Raw genomic sequence first — 20171 nt, 5'->3', positions numbered from 1 at the left:
TGACAATCTGAAAACACACACCAGCCAGACCCAGCGAGATGGCCGGGCGTGTATGGGGAGGAGAGAGATGCGCGGTATGGGGATGGACGGATAGATCGATGCACCCATCCATCCGTCCCCATACCTAGCTATCGACCGATTGATAGATGATAAACTGGGGTTGTGAGAAAGCAAGCGAGCTCACCTATCCATGAAGTGTTCTACAGAGCTTCTGTTCCAACCACCTCGTGTTTGTATGGACTTTAATAAGCTCGATGTTGAACTAGTTACCAGCAGCAGAGGGGAAAACCCCCAATGAATAGAAAACAAGGAGAAGAGGTTTTTACCCACGAAAGCTTAGGCCCAAATCAATCTGTTAGTCTTTAAAGTGCCACCCGACTCCTTGTTGTTTTTGCAGATACAGACGAACACGGCTACCCCCCGATAGAAAATAAGGAAGCGTGAAATCAGCTTCCCTTCCCAGGGGGACGTAGGAAGAGTCACTGTCACAAGCCAGGACATTTTCAGGAGCACGTCCAGTAACAGCTGAGAGCCTCATGGCGGGAACGTCTCATTGAGTCCAGCCAGGAGCGTCTGCCTCGGCAAGCGGAAACTGCGGTAAAATCTCAAGCGGGGGGGCACACGACGGGGTTTCCTGCTTTCCAGCCCCAGTGCAGGGCTCTGCAGCGCTCTGATCCCTAAGCCGACCCGGGGTCCAGGAGCAGGTTAATGGGTTTGGATGACATCAGCTGCTAATAATCCCCGGAGCTGTTCTGACAGCGAGGGGCACTCCAGTCCAAAGGTGTCCGGCCAGGCCCGCTTGAAAGGCGTCGGTGGAGACACGGCAGCGCCGGGCGGGGGTCTCCCGTTGGCGGATTTCAGCCCCCTCCCCGAGAGGCGACGCTGGGTGGAGGGAAGAATTCGTCCCTTCACCTCGCGCTGCTGCACCGGGCGTAGGCTGGTTCACGACATCGCTCCCGCGTGTGGATTGCGCAGCCCCGTCTGTGTTCACACGAGCTCTCTGCTCCTGGGGCGGAAGGAGACCCCGGCCCTGGCTGTCGTTCTCACTCACGTAGCTCCAAGCAATGCAGTTACATCAGTGCCCCTGGAGATCCCCCACACACACACACTGCACAAGGACCCTGATCCCACCGCACCGCTCCCAGCCCCGGGTGCAGAGGGCAGATCCAGGACACAGCCAGAGAGCACTGCGCTGTGGTTATTCTCTGCCCCCCAGGGCCCATAGGGGGCAGGGCAGGGGCAGGGCTGTTCTGTGTCCCCCAGGGCCCATAGCGTGAATTAGAGCAGCCCCGAGGCTGCTGTAACTGACTCCAGGGCCGCACAGAGTCCGTAATAGGTAACAGGAGTTTGAAGCTACTTTAAACCAAGCGCAGGGAGGGGGTAACTGAGAATCAGGCCTGATCTGTTGTTCGTGCCCCTGGCCCCTGTGGTTTCTCAGCCAGGCTGGGGTCCCTGCCTGGGCCTTGTCTCCTGTCTCCGTCAGCGAGGCACCACGCAGAGCTGGTAGAAGGGGGGGATTTTGGCAAAGCCGCTCTCCAGTGGCTTGGTGTCGATGTCCTCCGGGGCCATCAGGGGTTTCAGCGTGAAGCTCTGCAGGATGGTGGTGAAGAAGAGGAAGAGCTCCATGCGGGCCAGCGCCTCGCCCAGGCAGATCCTCTTACCTACGAGCGACAAGAGGGAGGGGCGCCGGGGCGGGGAATGAGCCACACGCCTGCTGCATGGCTGCATCAGGGTGGGCAGGCGGGGAGGGGCCGGCTTACGCTGGGAGCAGCAGTGTGGATCGTCAGCCCCCCCGTGCACATGCGAACGGGAGTCCTGGCGCTAGGAAGGAAAGGGGGGAGGGGAGTTGAGCTTTGCAATCGTCGTTCTGATTCCACAGCGTCTGGTGCATGGAGAGAGAGAGAGTGTGTGTGCGGGGGTAGATAGATAGAGGAGGTGTACGGGGATAGATAGATAGATAGATAGATAGATAGATAGAGGGGGTGTATGGGGATAGATAGATAGATAGATAGATAGATAGATAGATAGAGGGGGTGGATGGGAATAGATAGATAGATAGATAGATAGATAGATAGATAGATAGAGGGGGTGTATGGGGATAGATAGATAGATAGATAGATAGATAGATAGATAGATAGAGGGGGTGTATGGGGATAGATAGATAGATAGATAGATAGATAGATAGATAGATAGATAGATAGGATGTGTGGTGATAGATAGATAGAGGGGGTGTATGGGGATAGATAGATAGATAGATAGATAGATAGATAGATAGATAGATAGATAGATAGATAGATAGATAGAGGGGGTGTATGGGGATAGATAGATAGATAGATAGATAGATAGATAGATAGATAGATAGAGGAGGGGTGTATGGAGATAGATAGATAGATAGATAGATAGATAGATAGATAGATAGATAGATAGATAGAGGGGGTGGATGGGAATAGATAGATAGATAGATAGATAGATAGATAGATAGAGGGAGTGTATGGGGATAGATAGATAGAGGGGGTGTATGGGGATAGATAGATAGATAGATAGATAGATAGATAGATAGATAGATAGATAGATAGATAGATAGATAGAGGGGGTGTATGGGGATAGATAGATAGATAGATAGATAGATAGATAGATAGATAGATAGATAGATGGGATGTGTGGTGATAGATAGATAGAGGGGGTGTATGGGGATAGATAGATAGATAGATAGATAGATAGATAGATAGATAGATAGAGGGGGTGTATGGGGATAGATAGATAGATAGATAGATAGATAGATAGATAGATAGATAGATAGATAGATAGATAGATAGAGGGTGTGTGTGACGTTATTGATATAATCTGGGACCATATAGATCATTGTTGCAACCAAGGTCCTGTAGTGCCAAGCAAATCTTGTATAAAGGGGGTTAAATGGGGTGTCTAAGACAAGGTTATGGTTTGCTGGTTATGATTATGCTGTCTATATGTGTGTACCAATTTTGTAGTTGAAGTTATGAATATTGGCTCTATACTGTCTGTATTTCAAACTTATGCTATGCTGCTGGGTGACATCCCAGACAAACTGGGGTTAGCTCTGCCTAGCCTGCTTGATGGCCCATTAAGGACCATCAGCTATACAATGGACCCATTGAGAGAAGGCAGATACGCCTTGTAACTCAGCAAAGTATGCAGGGACTGGCCCATGTGACTCCAGACTCCATTTTGCTGTAATTTTCCACAGTAAGAACAAAGAGGTGTTCTTACACCTGGAAAAGACTATACAAGGCTGATGCCTTATCTCCATCGGGTCTTCAATCCTGCTTCTTACCTCTGGAGGAACTTTGCTACAAGCTGAAGCTTTGAACAAAGGACTGAGGGCCCATCCCAGCTGGGGATGTATTCCAGAGACTTGATTTGAACCTGCAGTTTATTTATAACTGTTGCAAGCCTGAACCAAGAACTTTGCCATTACTGTATGTAATTGATTCCATTTAACCAATTCTAACTCTCATCTCTATCTTTTTCCTTTTATGAATAAACCTTTCGATTTTAGAGTCTAAAGGATTGGCAACAGCACGATTTGTGGGTAAGATCTGATTTGTATATTGACCTGGGTCTGGCGCTTGGTCCTTTGGGATCAGGAGAACCTTTTTCTTTTACTGGGGTATTGGTTTTCATAACCATTTGTCCCCATAACGTGTGGCACTGGTGGTAATACTGGGAAACTGGAGTGTCTAAGGAGATTGCTTGTGAGACTTGCGGTTAGCCAGTGGGGTGAGACCGAAGTCCTCTTTGTCTGGCTGGTTTGATTTGCTTTAGAGGGGGATAAACCCCAGCCTTGGGCTGTAACTGCCCTGTTTGAGCAATTTGTCCTGAGTTGGCATTCTCAGTTGGGTTCCGCCAGAACCGCATCGTCACAGTGGCGTAGTCGGCAGGATCCACAGAACCAGGTCAATTAAGCTTTGGGTCAGAACCCCGCGTTATCCACATTTGAATTTTGGGATTGAGAGTTTGGTTGGTTAAAGAGCAGTTGCAATGGGTGAGCAAAGAGCATATGAGGGCCTTGACAAAAAAGCCCTGAAAGATTTGTGTTCAGAAAAGGGGATAAGCTTTAGAAAGAAAGCTACAAATCAAGGACTGAGAGATCTGTTAATGGCCAGTGATCAGAAGGCAGAAGCAATTGAAAAGCAAAAGGCAGCAAGTAAACTGCAACTTGAGCATGAACAAAGACTGGCAGAAATTCGATTGCAGGAACTAGAAGCTGAGGCAAAAGTGCAAAGATTTCAGCTCCCAGTCAAAAAAGCAAGGGAAGAAAAGCAGAAATTGTATCCTCTTGAAAGTCCGGTTTATAACAATGTTGGTATGTTGTATAACTCTGAGCAGTTGTCTGGGTGTAACCAAATGTACCCCAATACTGCCACCTTTTATGTAAATGCTTTTACTGTGTGTTCAGTAAAGAGTGGCTCCATAACTTGTGCCAATGCTCTGTATGGGAGTGGTAATGAAAAATTCACAGAGAATGTAAAAGTCAATGGTAAAAGCTGTTTAGGGCAAATGATGGCTTCTAACATCACTCTGGTTAAAGCAGATCTTGTCAAAGAGGAAGATTATTTACCAAATCAGAGTGTGAATGTTGTAGTCCTCTATGAGTTTACTGTCCGTGTGCCTTTAGCCAGAATCCACCTTGAATGGAATGGTGCTAAGCATGAGGTTATAGCTGGGGTAAGGAAGTTATTGCCTAAGGATCTTTTGATTGGGGAAAATGTTAAAGCTTTGTTCAGTCCAGGTAGTCAGTCACAGGACAGGAATGATCTTAAACCTGTGTCTATTGTGGGCAATGATTTGCCTGGGGAGGGTTGCTCCAAAGGTTTGTCTGAGAAGAGCTATTTGTCTGTAAATGAAGTTTCTGAATGTCGGTCTAGTGTCTCAGAAGTGAATCTGGAGTTAAATCAAGAGCAGCAAAATCTTATTGGGCAGGAAAATGTTTCTCTGGAGCAGATTAAAGTGGATGGTCAGGTGGAAGCCCTAACTGAGGAAGGAAGGGGTGGATTTTGGATGGGTGATGCATTGGTGGCTAGTACAGCTTGCAAAAGTGAACCTGAAAAGGGTAACTGTGATTTGCGGGCAGTGGCTCAGTGTAGTAAGAAGAGCAGTTTATCTGTTGGGAGTGGCAAGGTGCCTGGTAAGGAAGCTGCCCCACTCTCCCAGTCTTTGTCTGTAATCAGCCCTGTGTGCTGGGACAAAGGAGAGGAAGGCAGGAAAAGTTTGGAGGAGCCTGGGCAGCCCGTGTGAGCTGATGGCTTTGTCTAGTCAGCAGTTTGGGAAGGCCGGGATAGTGGAAGATGAATGTCCCGAGACCTTACCTGTTTCCTGTGTGGAGAATAGTGACAGTGAAGGAAATGTGCCTGTATCTGTCAGGGGTATTGACTTGCCTATGGAGGAAGCTACCCCAGTCTCCAAGCAGTTGTCTGTGAACGGCCCTGTGTGCTGGGACAAGGGAAATGAAATCCCGAGCTGTGTGTCTGGTAGAAAAGGTGTCTCCAGCTCTTCTTTGTCTGTGGAGCAGACAGAAGGTGCCTTTCAGCCTGGGATGGTTGAGAATAGTGCAGTTGTCTCAGAATTGGTTCTGAATTCAACTAAAGCCCAGGAAGGGAATGGTCCGAAGTCTGTGTCTGCTGGGGAGAATGGCACTGGAACTAGGTTGCATCCAGTTAGTGTCTTAGCAAAATCCCAGAGACCAGACAATTCTGGTGCTTATATTTTGCCTGTTGCTAGTGTGTGGTTGGTAAAGGATGTAGCAACTCTGTCTAATCCGGGTAATACCCTAGCCAGGGCACAAGGAGAGCATGAAGGTGATTTGGTTGTGTTATCTACTGATGGTGTGGAAACTTGTAGCAAGAAAGAAAGGATTCCTGAACTTGTGTGTGGCAAAGGGAAGGGAAAACCTAGACCTTTTATCTAGGAAGTCTATGGGTTTGCCTGAAAGGGGATTGTGTAGAAATCTGCCTGATGGGCCAAAGGTGATCCTGGATGTAAGTAAGACCCAGAAAAAGTCTGTTGTTGCTCAGGAAAGTGTTCCTTTAGAGCAAACCCTAGGTGAAGAGGGTAAGGGCAGAATTTCTGTGAGGGGTGATGTGCTGCTTAGAAAAGCTCCTGGGGAAAGGAATCCTCATGGTAATCTGTGCAAGCAGTTCCCTGAAACTGAAGGGTGTGAGAGTGATTTAATCCAGGGAGTTTCAGTTCCTAACAGCCAGAAATTTTCTGTTGTGAATGGATCCACTGACTTTCCTTTCGAAAGATCCAGTGTGGGTAGCTTTGAGAAGGTCTCAGATGGAGTAAGAGCTGTTAAGAAAGTTGAGCAACCCTATAACCAAGTGGCTGTGTTTGGCCAGCTTGTTGGGAAGACAATGGTGTTGGAACAGGAATGTCTCCATTCTAATTCTGTGAGTGAGCAGTCTGTGCTTCAGGGTCTGAGGACAGATTTGGTTACTGGTGTGTCAGCGCAGAACAGTTTTATGGCTAAATGCTGGAGGATGCAGGGGAGAGCAAGCAAACTCTCACCCTCAGACTCTTTGGATTTGTGTGGTATCTCTTTAAGACAGAGTCCAGCCTTGGAAATGATAGCAGTTAAGGATATGAAAACTGGTGGACTGGCTTCTGTCTGTGGTAATGCAAATTACTTGTCTGGCTGGGAGGGGAAGGACTTGCTAATAGCTGTTAGCACAGAGAGCCCACCCCATCAGCCAGTGAATTCTGGTAAGCAAGAAAAATCAGGGTGTGATCCTGCAGGACAAGGAGGAAAGAGAAAACTGAATTTTGCAAAGGGAAGCCACAGGTTAACCCTAAAATGCCCAAACTCCAATGGTATTGAGCCAAAGGTGTGGCATGACAACCATGATTGTAGATGGACACTTGCAATGGATTTGTTGTTAATGCTAATGGTGATTTTGTAACTAATGTGTTGCTATTACCAAGAACTATACGAATGTACAATGTTCCTAATCCGTTGGAAAATCCCTTGAACATGTTAAAAGGAATACATGAGTACACACTTTATGTTAAAAAGCCTTGTTATACTGATGTTTCACAGTTGATGCCTGTAAACAGCATTGGAACTTTTCACAGGAGAAAAGACATTCCAGACCTAATGTGCTGTATGAGAAGGGAAACTAAGGCACACTACCATATTGCTTTCACGGCTAAATGCCAAGATTCCTGTACTATGAAGAACATTAATATCTGCATTTATTCGATGTTAATGGGGTTTCAAACATTTGCCCGAGCTTGTATGGATAAAGTAGCTGTTTTCTTTAGCTCTTGGTAAGGTCACATGAGACATACAGGAACCATGCTGCAAGAGCAGATCCAATCCACTATTGTTCTAACCAAGTTTTACCTTGAGTTTGTAAAGAGGTTCAATCATGTTGTTGAACACAATTTTGATAAACCATTTTGGTTGTTCTTTAGCCAGCTAAGCCATAGTGCCTACCCCCGATACTAGCCATAGTGAGATAAACCCAAGGATGGGGAGCTCTTGGGATGCAGTCAGTGATGTTTGTGTCATCCCTTCCTGCATCAGTTTTGCGTTGGGGGTGTGACGTTATTGATATAATCTGGGACCATATAGATCATTGTTGCAACCAAGGTCCTGTAGTGGCACCAAATCTTGTATAAAGGGGGTCAAATGGGGTGTCTAAGACAAGGTTATGGTTTACTGGTTATGATTATGCTGTCTATATGTGTGTACCAATTTTGTAGTTGAAGTTATGAATATTGGCTCTATACTGTCTGTATGGCAAATTTATGCTATGCTGCTGGGTGACATCCCAGACAAACTGGTGTTAGCTCGGCCTAGCCTGCTTGATGGCCCATTAAGGACCATCAGCTATACAATGGACCCATTGAGAGAAGGCAAATATGCCTTCAGACTCAGCAAAGAATGCAGGGACTGGCCCATGGGACTCCAGACTCCATTTTGCTGTAATTTTCCACAGTAAGAACAAAGAGGTGTTCTTACACCTGGAAAAGACTATATAAGGCTGATGCCTCATCTCCATCTTGTCTTCAATCCTGCTTCTTATCTCTGGAGGAACTTTGCTACAAACTGAAGCTCTGAACAAAGGACTGAGGACCCATCCCAGCGGGGGATGTTCCAGAGACTTGATTTGAACCTGCAGTTTATTCCATCGCTGCTGCAAGCCTGAACCAAGAACTTTGCCATTACTGTATGTCATTGATTCCATTTAACCAATTCTAACTCTCATCTCTATCTTTTTCCTTTTATGAATAAACCTTTAGATTTTAGATTCTAAAGGATTGGCAGTAGCGTGATTTGTGGGTAAGATCTGATTTGTATATTGACCTGGGTCTGGGGCTTGGTCCTTTGGGATCAGGAGAACCTTTTTCTTTTACTGGGGTATTGGTTTTCATAACCATTTGTCCCCATAACGAGTGGCACTGGTGGTAATACTGGGAAACTGGAGTGTCTAAGGGAATTGTTTGTGTGACTTGTGGTTAGCCAGTGGGGTGAGACCGAAGTCCTCTTTGTCTAGCTGGTTTGGTTTGCCTGAGAGGTGGAAAAACCCCAGCCTTGGGCTGTAACTGCCCTGTTTGAGCAATTTGTCCTGAGTTGACGCTCTCAGTTGGGTTCCGCCAGAACCGCATCGTCACTGTGTGGGGATAGATAGATAGAGGGGGTGTGTGGGGATAGAGCAGTATGGATTAGGGGTGCTTTGCGGTGCGTCTGGGGACAGACGGACAGACCGAGGAGTCCGGATTAGGGGCACTGCCGAGCGTCTGGGGACGGACGGACAGACCGACAGACCGAGGAGTCCGGATTAGGGGCGCTGCCGAGCGTCTGGGGACGGACGGACAGACCGACAGACCGAGGAGTCCGGATTAGGGGCGCTGCCGAGCGTCTGGGGACGGACGGACAGACCGACAGACCGAGGAGTCCGGATTAGGGGCGCTGCCGAGCGTCTGGGGACGGACGGACAGACCGACAGACCGAGGAGTCCGGATTAGGGGCGCTGCCGAGCGTCTGGGGACGGACGGACAGACCGACAGACCGAGGAGTTCGGATTAGGGGCGCTGCCGAGCGTCTGGGGACGGACGGACAGACCGACAGACCGAGGAGTTCGGATTAGGGGCGCTGCCGAGCGTCTGGGGACGGACGGACAGACCGACAGACCGAGGAGTCCGGATTAGAGGCGCTGCCGAGCGTCTGGGGACGGACGGACAGACCGACAGACCGAGGAGTTCGGATTAGGGGCGCTGCCGAGCGTCTGGGGACGGACGGACAGACCGACAGACCGAGGAGTCCGGATTAGGGGCGCTGCTGAGCGTCTGGGGACGGACGGACAGACCGACAGACCGAGGAGTCCGGATTAGGGGCGCTGCTGAGCGTCTGGGGACGGACGGACAGACCGACAGACCGAGGAGTCCGGATTAGGCAACTCACCTGAGGAAAAGGGCACGAAGGCGTCGTTTTTCCGGAACCGCCCCGTCTCCTCCAGGAAGTTCCCGGGGTTGAAGCTTTCGGGGGTTTTGAACTTGCTGGGGTCGCGCAGGACGGTGCTGAGCATGGGGTAGATCTCGGTGCCCTGGGAGCAGAGCGCCAGGCGGTCAGAACGAGACGAGCTGGGTGGGTGCCGTTCTCCTCCCCTCCCCCCCCAGGCATGCCCACCTCTCTGCCCCGCACACTGGGATCACGCGGGAACAGAGCCACTCAGCGGCAGGTCTCGGGTAACTGCCAATGGGCCCAGATCCCCAGATGGAGCCCATTTATACCCATTGAGAATCGGACCCGGACTCCCCATGCGCCCCCACCCGCTCACCCCTCACCTGGGGGATGGTGTAGCCTCTGAACTGGGTGTCCCGGGTCACAATGTGGGGCACGTCCATGGGGATCAGGTCGCTGACTCGCTGGATCTCATGGATGACGGCGTCGGTGTAGGGCATCTGGCTCCGGTCCTCGATGGCCGGGACGCGGCTCTGGCCGATCACCCGGTCGATCTCCTCGTGCATCTTCCCTGCCAGCGACACCCACAGAGCTTACCCCCCGGCCCGGCGGATCCCGGGAGCCGCTCAGGAGTGGGGAGAGCGGGGACCTGTTGGCTAGGGTGAAATTCACTCCCAGCGCCTAGAGGGCAGAGCACCGGACTGGACACGGAAGACCCAGATTCTCTTTTCGGCTCTGCCGCCGACCTCAGGCCCCGTGCCTCAGTTTCCCCATAATGATACTGATCTCCATCTGCAAATCAATCTGACTCGGGTCAGCGAACACTCAGGACTTGGGTCCTTGGACCCTGCTGGGGGGCTGGGTCAGAGCCCCAGGCCCTCTGTAACTCAGGTCCAAGCCCTGTCATTGTGCAGTGCGGACGCAGCCCGTGTCAGGAGGTCTCCGTGGTGCAGTATGGACAGGTTAGCAGTGCTGGGAGACCTGGGTCAAGCAAACCCAGGCAGATGCTCAAAGACGGGCTTGGAAACGCCAAGCCCACAAGCCAAAGTCCCACAGATCTGGGCTTAGTGCTCAGTGGAGACATACCCTAAATACGGTGCATGGGCCTTTTGCAAATTTCACCCTGGTTTTGACCTGTGGAATTCAGTGAATGTTTATGAACTTTCCTTAGTTACCTAGGACCTCTGGGTGTTTCATCAGGAGCAGGAACCCGTATCGCAGGGTGGAGCTGACGGTCTCCGTGCCGGCGAAGAACAAGTTGAGCGTGGTCAGCTCCAAGTTCTTGGTGTTAAATTCGCTCGAAGGGTTTTGCTTTTCCTTGGGGAAAATCAACATACGCTGAAATCTCAGCATGGGGATTTCCACAGCCATGGGAGAGCTGGTCTTAAAAGTACAGATTTGCAAAACGATTCCTGTCTGAACTCTGCAAAATCACTTTGATGCTATTTTGGGGTGCGGGGGGGATCCTGGTATTTGTTATGGGTGAAAATTGCATGACTCATGGGGCCCCTAGTGCTGTGTTTGCTCGAAGATCATCCGAGCCATTCACTCAGCTCCCAGAGCCCCCATACCTTTTCCATTTGGATCAGGAAGCAGTCAATAAAATCCCGGGGGGAATTGGCATCCAGCGTTGCTTGGTTCTGCTTCACTCTCCTCTCAATAAATTTCCTCATGTCTTCCAGTATGTAGTAGATTTTCATGTGAGGGCCGGGGAAGTATTTGAGAAAATCCGCATACATGTCGTAGAACTGGAAAGAGAAGGGACACACAGAGAACGGCTTTTGGTGCATCCCCGGAGCCAGACTGTCAGTCAGGCCGGTGTGAATCTGGAGTCAGGCCGGTGTGAATCTGGAGTCAGGCCGGTGTGAATCTGGAGTCACGCCGGTGTGAATGTGGAGTCACGCCGGTGTGAATGTGGAGTCCCTTCACTGAAGTCTATAGAATCACTCTGCATTTGCTCTGGTGGCGCAGAACACAGTTATCTGCAGTAACCCACATGCAGTGAAAATACCGACCGTTTCCTTTCGAGCAGGACATACCTGTGACCACGGGGTGCTGATCTCTCTAAAGCTTTCGTTCATCATCTGCAGCAAGGACAGGAACTCTTTGTCTTCGTAGTCGAAGCGGTCGCCAAAGACGATGGAGCAGATGACGTTGGAGACGGCCCGGCTCAGGAAGAAGGTCGGGTCAAAAGGTTCCGCTGGCGTAGGGGGGGAGAGAAGGGAAGAGGGGTCGTGCGGTCATTGGGGGAAGAGGAGCCGCCAACATGCAGGGAGTTTAGGAGCAGACTCGGATGCTTCATAACAGTTCAAACAGGAATCGTTCCGGGGACTTCTCGGGCCGGTGTTGTGCCCGAGGTCAGACTAGATCTTTGGAGCGGTTCCGCCTCCCCTTGGAATCTGTGACTCCACACAGAGACGCCAGGGGAGGTACAGAGGTGTCCTGTTCTGTATGCTATGCTACACAACCTTTCAATCCAGATCTGTCTGCCCGAGTCGTTCCAGCCCGACATTGCTACGATGCCGTGGGGTGAGCGATCGAGTCCCGCCCCCCGCGCCGACTAACCCTAGCCCAGCCCTGACAGGGGGTTGTCCCACCTGTTCTTAAAAACCTGCGTGGCGGGGATCCCACAACCTCCTTCGCTCCCCTGCGAGTGAGAAAGTTTTCCCCAATATCTAACCTAGATCTCCCTGGCTGCAGATTAAGCCCATGACGTCTTCTCCGACCTTCAGTGGACACGGAGAGCAGCTGATCCCCGTCCTCTTTGTAACAGCCCTGAACAGATTTGAAGACTGTTCTTGGGTCCCCGCCTCCCCCACACCCCTCTGTCGTCTTTTCTCAAGACTAAACATGCCCTGTGGTTGGTTTTTTTAACATCCCTCTGCGCATGGAGGAAACTCAAAGCGGGCGACGTTCATCCCTGCACGGAGAGGCAGCCAGCAGCCCCGCCACCGGGTAAATCCTCACACCAGCGCTCGAGCGGGACTTGGGTGGTGCCCGGGCTGGAGCCGATCCCCGGGGGGGTAGGGGGAGCGCCTCTCCGCTGAGTCACCTTTTGTATTTCGAAAGGATTCCAGCAGGAACTGGGCCTCCTCCTGGATCCGCTCCTCGATGCTTTTCTTCCCCATGCCGAAGTTCCGCAGGACGGTGAGGGAGAACCGGCGCAGCTGCCGCCACCGCTCCCCGTTGGCAAAAACCACCCCTGGGGGAGACGAAGGGTTTCAGCCCAGGAAGGAGAACGGCCGTTGAAAGAAGCGAGGGGCTGTGGCTCAGGGAAGGTCCCAGCTCTGGTCCAGTGGCGCAAAATGCACCAACCCTGCTCTTCTGGGGGGTTCAATCGGGCTGGGGGGGGGTTGCATTGGCTGGTTGGTGCAAAGCTTGCAGTGAATCTGGACACACAATGGCGTGATTGGACCATGCGTGTTTAAAAGGGCACCGCCTCCTCCCCCACCCCCGTGAAACATGCAAAGCTACACACTCGGGGAGCGGGAACGCTTTAGCTTGGGGGGTCTTTGTTCTCCTGATCCCCCGAGCAGTCCTACAGCCTGTCAGCTTGGGATCACCTCAGCAAACGCTGGAAGTGGGCCAGATCTGGAGCTGGCATCATTCCACTGTCTGGATTTGGACCAGCCAGGGATCTGGCCCTTTAAGTCTGGGGAGGTTTATGGCACCTCGCCTGCTCCTCACCAAAGCCGTGAAAGTTCTTCTCAACAGTCGGCATGTGGGCTCTCCCGCTAAACTCCTCGGCCTGGTCCACCAGCGCTTCCTTCACTGCCTCATGCCCGCACAGCACCACGATGGGCTTGGACCCGAAATAGACGGTGAACACCGGGCCGTACTTCTCACTCAGCTGTACGGGAAAGGTGATCAGAGGGGGGTAGGAAATGGGAACCGGTTCCAAGGAAAATGGCGACTTTTTGTCAAAAAAATGAAAAACAACCTTTTTTGGTTTGGGCAACCAAAAATTCCACCCCACCCCCACCTCCACCCCCCAAAAAATATCCTGCCAAAACCAGAAACAATTTAGGCTGAAAACAGAAACATTTTTGGCTTCAAAAGGGATTTTTTTTTTGGCTGAAACCTGAAAAAAGTTTGCCCTGAAAACTGCCAAAAATGGAAAAATTCTTGGCTTAAAATTGACAAACTAAAAAAATGTATATATTTTGGGCCAAAACCTTCTGGAAACCAAAACATTTTTAATTTTCAGCTGAAATTATTTGTTTTCCTGACCCTCCCCCACCCCCTCGGCAATGTTCACACAAAGCCAACTTTTCCACAAACAATTATATGTGGTTGAAAACTCAACTTCCTGTTGGAAAATCTTGCCACGAAAATCTTTTTATTCCCCACCCCGTGATTATCCTTTATGATCTGTATTGCAGTGACACCTAAGACCCCGTCTCCTGGACCAGGATCCCACCGCGCCAGGTGCTGTACAAACACAGACAGTGCTATTCTTAGCAGTGAAAGGAGACGTCCATCGGCACCGGCTGTGTGATTGATTTCGTGGCTGCTGAAGCCTCAGAAACACAAACTGAGTTGTCGAGCGGGTAACACGGCAACTGATCAGCAGAGATCTACAGTCATCCCCGGACAGGTGCTCTTTGAGAAATGGAGTCGTGGAGACGAGCATGTGGGGCCGAGATACAACTGATCTGAATACAGAGTGTATTCACAGCCAGGAGACAGACAGAGACAGGCATAGCTGTGGGGATTTAGCTAGAAAGACACAGAGAGAGCGCCTGGTATCTATGGTGGCTGGTATGTAACTAGACAGAGAGAGGGCTAGGGGAGTGATTGGCTAGTTAACTAGCTAGAGGGGTGAGCCTGGGGATAGCTACATAGATAGACAGACAGACAGACGGGGTGTATGGGATTAGATAGATAGATAGACATGGGGATGGACAGAGTTAGATGGCAGGGTGTCTGGGGATGGGTAGACACAGAGATGGGGTGTCTGGGGATGTGTAGATGCAGAGATGGGGTGTCTGGGGATGTGGGGGTGGGTAGACTGCAGAGATGGGGTGTCTGGGGATGGGTAGACAGAGAGATGGGGTGCCTAGGGATGTGGGGATGGGTAGACGCAGAGATGGGGTGTCTGGGGATGGGTAGACAGAGAGATGGGGTGTCTGGGGATGTGGGGGTGGGTAGACTGCAGAGATGGGGTGTCTGGGGATGGGTAAACAGAGAGATGGGGTGTCTGGGGATGGGTAGACGCAGAGATGGGGTGTCTGGGGATGTGGGGATGGGTAGATGCAGAGATGGGGTGTCTGGGGATGTGTAGATGCAGAGATGGGGTGTCTGGGGATGTGGGGGTGGGTAGACTGCAGAGATGGGGTGTCTGGGGATGGGTAGACAGAGAGATGGGGTGTCTGGGGATGTGGGGGTGGGTAGACGCAGAGATGGGGTGTCTGGGGATGTGGGGGTGGGTAGACTGCAGAGATGGGGTGTCTGGGGATGGGTAGACGCAGAGATGGGGTGTCTGGGGATGGGTAGACAGAGAGATGGGGTGTCTGGGGATGTGGGGGTGGGTAGATGCAGAGATGGGGTGTCTGGGGATGGGTAGACGCAGAGATGGGGTGTCTGGGGATGGGTAGACAGAGAGATGGGGGGTAGACAGGGATATATAGGGATAGACAGACAGACTTTCAAATGAAACGGCCTCTCCAAGAGCTGGCTCCTGACCCATTCTCCGGTCAGTCGCCGCCGGTCGCTTGCAGCGGCTTTCGGTGACTCACCTTCTCCAGTGATTTTAGGGTTTCTCCCACCTTCATCTGCAGGAAGTTCCCGATCAGCGGGAGGGGAGTGGGCCCGGGGGGCAGGTTCCTGTAACGCGACTGCTTTCTCCAGGCGGAGATGACGAGGAGGCAGGACACGTAGATGCCCAGGAAGATGGTGATGGCTCCAGCCAGCTCCATGGTGTGTGGAGTCACTTCCCCAGTGCGGTTAGCCAGCCTGGACTGCCCTCGTATATATTTACTCCAAGTCGGGTTTGGCCCTGCCTCCTGCATTGCATAACGGCCCCGGGCAAACACTTCTCTAATCCATCAGTCACATGCCCACTAATTATCTTCTTGTTTGTCAACATTGTGAAAGCCTCTGGTGCCGGGGAGGTGTGCGTGGACAGATCTCCCCAGCCGATGCATGCTTCACCATAACCCACCAGCGGCTTCTTCCTTCCAGTCGGCAAACGACGCCTGCTTTGAACTTGGCATCTCTTGTTCCGCCCCCCTGGAAAGCGAGGCGAGGCAAGGAGGGTGCAGGGGCCGGCGCTCGGAGCTGGGGGGGTCTGAAGTATGCCAGGGCGTTCGCTCAGGCCAGCGAGCAGGATGAGCTGTGCCCCGTCCTCCGCTCGCTGCAAACTCACAAAAGTCCAACTCCGCCGGGTACACAGAACTGTCCGATAACGGCCGGGGAAAGCTGAGCACAGCAAGGCCGGTGCCAAGTGGGACGCCCAGGGTAAAAGTGCAGCATGAGGGGCAGTCACGGGTTGCTGTGGCCAGGGCCAAAAGCTGGCAGAACTGGGACAAAAGCCGCTGAAATCTCTCAGGATTCGTTAGTGTGAGCGGGATGAAGCTGCTCCCTTCCCGGACACGGGGTATCCGCGGGTCGCTCGCCGGGGCAGCGTGGACAATCGGGGAGAGGAACGTGGCCAGCCGGGGGGTTCATTTAGACTCAGGCACTGTCCAGTAACAAGAAGCGGGGTTGCTATCCGGAGATCTCAGCTAGATTAGTACCAGGGCCCGCACCCCGGGCAAAACCTCGAAACCTTCGATTAAATATACACGGCGGGGCCGGGGCGGGGTTAGAGCCTGGGAATGGCAGGTAGCGACTGAAACTTCTGTTCTAACACCGTCCGGAGTTCCCTCCCCGTGCCGCTGGCGAGAGGGAAAGGGACCCGTTCGGGGGCGACGGGACATCAGCGTCCCGCCTTGCACTGAGCTCACACGCTCGGGTCACGGCTCCAGAGCTCGTCCCGCCCACCAGCAGAAGCCGGTCCAATAACAGATATCACCTCGCCTACCTTACCTGTCAATCATATTTGTAGCACATCTATCTATCCATTGACGGTTGTTCACTATCTAGCCCCACATCCCCTTTATATCTCCATCTATCCCCACAGACACCCCTCCATCCCTCCCTGCCCATAGACTCCCCGAGACACTGAGCCAGAAAGGCTTAATGACCCAACCTCCTCCTTTCAGGAGCTACGAAGGAAGGAGGTGAATGGGAATCAGGGCTATTCTTTGGCCATGGCTAGCAGCGCTGTGTTCGAGCGGCGAGAGTTTGCAATGGGGACTGGTACGGCGGGAGAACTGGAAGAAGACAGTGAGTGTAGCAGTCTCTGTTCACGTAGATCTTGTTCGAGGTTAACACTGGCACCAGCCGGCTCCTGTCTGTCCCTGCGTTCTAGTCACTCAAAAAGCAAACGGGAACATGAACCAAAAAGAAACAGTATAATTGTCCCTGTCTAGCTCATGGGCCAAGAGCTGGGATCTGGCCCCATTGACCCCAGTGGAGCTACGGCCCATTCACACCAGCTGGGATCTGGCCCCATTGACCCCAGTGGAGCTACGGCCCATTCACACCAGCTGGGATCTGGCCCCAAAATTCTGCTCATTCATCCTTGTAACCTCAGGATCATGGCAATCTGTATTGCTTTTCCCCCCTCTCTGTTTTTCTTTATTCTGTTTTGTTTTGCTAGTCGATTCACCATGAACCTCCCTCTTATCAACAAGCGGATTGCACATTAAGTCCATCGGTTACTAGGTGATTAAAGACCAGGAATGAACTTGGCTGACACATAAGGAGCGTGCAACTCCAGCGCTGCATTATGCTCAATTCGATTTCAATGAGGTCTGTTCCGTGTGAAGCCGGCACACGCCCTAGAAATGCAGCAGCACCAGTCTGGTCTGGAGCAGGGCAGCGTATTAGGGTCAGTTGGTGGAGCTCCGTTGTAAAGTGACCCTCATTCACACCAGCTGGGATCTGGCCCCATAGACCCCAATGGGAACCACGGCCCATTCGGACCAGCTGGGATCTGGCCCCACTGACTCCAATGGAGCCACGGCCCATTCACACCAGCTGGGATCTGGCCCCATTGATCCCAGGCGGGATCCTTTGGGGGCAAAGCCGTGCCAGGCGCTGTGCATGTCTGTCCAACCCGGTCTGCTCCTGAGCTCTGTTCCTTCACAGCCCTCGCTCACGCCTGCCACTGTGTGAGCCTCTGCCCCCTCCCCCCCGACCCCTGCCAGGCTCCCGCCCTGCGGCTGAAATCCGTGTGGAAACGGAGGCTGGTGCAGGACTTGGTAGGCCAGCGATGCAGCCAATGGGCGTGTAAAGCAGCATATTACACCAGGGCTTTACAAGCAGTGATGCTGTGGACAGCCCCAGCCGGATCTCCCTCCTATTCTACGACAGGGGCTAGTGGTTAGAGCAGGGGGCTGGGAGCCAGGACTCCTGGGTTCTATCCCTGGCTCGGGGAGGGGAGTGGGGTGTAGGGGGTTAGAGCAGGGGGGCTGGGAGCCAGGACTCCTGGGTTCTATCCCTGGCTCGGGGAGGGGAGTAGGGTGTAGGGGGTTAGAGCAGGGGGGCTGGGAGCCAGGACTCCTGGGTTCGGTCCCAGCTGTGTGCGATGGATGAGGGCAGCTGTTTGCATTTTTTCTGCTGTGTCATTCCCCCAATTTCCAGAGCCAAGGACCCGCTGTAGACTCTGTCCTTGCCCCGCGGAGAGGAGCTCACAGCCAGCGGCTGAGCCAAGCCCCAGCCCCCACTGAGGAGAGGAGAAGCCGCGAAGTGGTAGAACCTGATCTACCCCCCCAGGGACACCAGCAATGGCTCCCCTCCCCCCCCCAGGTCACTGCAAGGTTGTGTGCACAGTAGCCGTACAACCGCTCCCCCGTCTGTTTGCACCGGGGCGAGCGGTGGGCGTGCAAGGCGAGTGTGCACCGGCGTGTGCTGTGACACTGCCCCAGTCCCCCTTGCACGGTCCCCATCTGCTGTGAGAATCACGGGCTCCGTGGAGCTCTTCGCCAGGCCCGGGGACGGTGCTCGGCGCGTCCCAGTGCCAGGTCCACGCTGCCGGGTTGTGCCAGCTCCTGCGTGCTGCTGTTCTCGGAGCGCCCGCGCGGGCGGGGCAATCACCAGGCCAGCAGCCCTCCAGGCTTTCTGTGGGGACGGAGCCCGGGCTCGGGTCGGTGGCCAAGGTGCTCGGCCAGGTTTATTGTCAGGAAAGCACCGTCCTAGCGCCTGTCTGATGGGTCACACGTCTGCCCGGGACAGTGGCAAAGGCTCCGTCGGACACCAGGGCCCCGTCCCCTACAGAGATGCCCCTCCTAGGACTTCTCCTTTCCTGCACTGATACAAACACGCTCCAGGCATTCCTGGTTACCGCCTTTCTCCTCCCACCTGCTGTTGGAACAAAACACCGTCCTCTATTATCCTGTCAATGGCTCCTTATCTCAGGAGGGGTCGGGCAGTTCTGGTGCAATCGCCTAGGAATCTGTGTACAGAGCTACTGGAGAGATCTGGGTTTTTTTGCACCCAGCGGGTATCCTCGGCTTCCTGGACTGCATTGCTCTTCTGCCAAGCCCTGCTCTGGTTCCCAGCCTGTGGTTATGCCCAGGGCTCCAGCAAGGCCTACACGATAGACCCAGAGCAAACTCTTTGCACAAGTTTCAGAGTAGCAGCCGTGTTAGTCTGTATCCGCAAAAAGAAGAACAGGAGTACTTGTGGCACCTTAGAGACTAACACATTTATTAGAGCACAAGCTTTCCGAAGAAGTGGGCTGTAGCCCGCGAAAGCTTATGCTCTAATAAATGTGTTAGTCTCTAAGGTGCCACAAGTCCTCCTGTTCTTCTCTTTGCACAAGATGACTCAGGCCGAAGCGGGGTTGGTGGGTTACGGAGCGCGGCAGAGAACCGTCAGTCCAGTGCGTCTCTTCAGGCTCGGATCTTTGGGGCCGAGCGCAGTGCTGATCCGACGCTCCCGGGCGCGTCTCGTGAAGGTGTCGGGCAGATTTCCTGGGAGGACGAGGCCGGGGAGGTCAGAGCTGGGGGGTTTCTGTCTGTTCTCGCTTTCCTGCGGGAGTTCATTCGGGCGTGCAGGGACTGTGTCCCTTCCCCCTCCCTGGCTGTCCTGTGCCCGGTCTCAGCCGAGCTCCGCAGACACTGCCGCACTGCTAACGAGGAATAGCCATCGACGAGTGCAGCCCTGTTCCGACTGGTTCTTCAGCTGCGTGGAGTGAGCGATCCAGACGCGGGCACGAGACACTGACCCATGCAGAGCAAGTGGAGACCCAGTGGTGACAGGGCCAATTCCATCAGGGTGGATGTGGTCCACTCCCAATAATAGAGGAGGAGGTGTCAATTCCAGGACAGGCCACTCCCAGTCCCTGTTCAAGCGCCAATTAATGGTGTTAAATTTGCAAATGAATGTTAGTTCTGCAGTTTCTCTTCGAAGTCTGTTTCTGAAGTTTTTTTGTTCAAGTCTGGCTACTTTTAAATCTGTTATCGAATGTCCAGGGAGAGTGAAGTGTTCTCCTACTGGCTTTGTATGGTACCATTCCCCATGTCTGATTTGTGTCCATTTACTCCTTTACGTAGGGACTGTCCGGTTTGGCCAATGGACATGGCAGAGGGGCATTGCTGGCACATGAACAAAATGTACTTGAACATTTTGCTGGCCGGTTCGGGGTGACAGATCACGGAGGGTTTGAAGGCCGGGG

General features: G+C 52.7%; 1 protein-coding gene across 2 annotated transcripts in view; it reads right to left on the bottom strand.

Moving 5' to 3' along the window:
* Nucleotides 1-225: 225 nt before the first annotated feature.
* LOC128826421 (cytochrome P450 2G1-like) overlaps nt 226-20171 on the bottom strand; it is a 29987-nt gene continuing 10041 nt past the window's right edge. Inside the window, exons 1-9 of one of the 2 annotated variants that reach the window (XM_054009681.1) lie at nt 15184-16230; nt 13133-13295; nt 12498-12647; nt 11485-11645; nt 11017-11193; nt 10621-10762; nt 9829-10016; nt 9446-9587; nt 226-1661 (exon numbers count right to left, since the gene is read on the bottom strand). In XM_054009681.1, coding sequence (XP_053865656.1) covers nt 1480-1661; nt 9446-9587; nt 9829-10016; nt 10621-10762; nt 11017-11193; nt 11485-11645; nt 12498-12647; nt 13133-13295; nt 15184-15456 — 1578 coding nt within the window. In that variant the 5' untranslated portion in view covers nt 15457-16230 and the 3' untranslated portion in view covers nt 226-1479. Of the gene's footprint in view, nt 1662-9445; nt 9588-9828; nt 10017-10620; nt 10763-11016; nt 11194-11484; nt 11646-12497; nt 12648-13132; nt 13296-15183; nt 16231-20171 lie in introns of those variants that run through there. The other variant, XM_054009682.1, reaches the window with a different exon arrangement.

The sequence above is a fragment of the Malaclemys terrapin genome, chromosome 20 (genome assembly GCF_027887155.1).
Source record: "Malaclemys terrapin pileata isolate rMalTer1 chromosome 20, rMalTer1.hap1, whole genome shotgun sequence".
NCBI classification, from domain to species: Eukaryota; Metazoa; Chordata; order Testudines; family Emydidae; genus Malaclemys; species Malaclemys terrapin.
The sequence above is the reverse complement of the archived record's forward strand: the minus strand, read 5'-3'. Positions and strand labels throughout refer to the sequence as shown.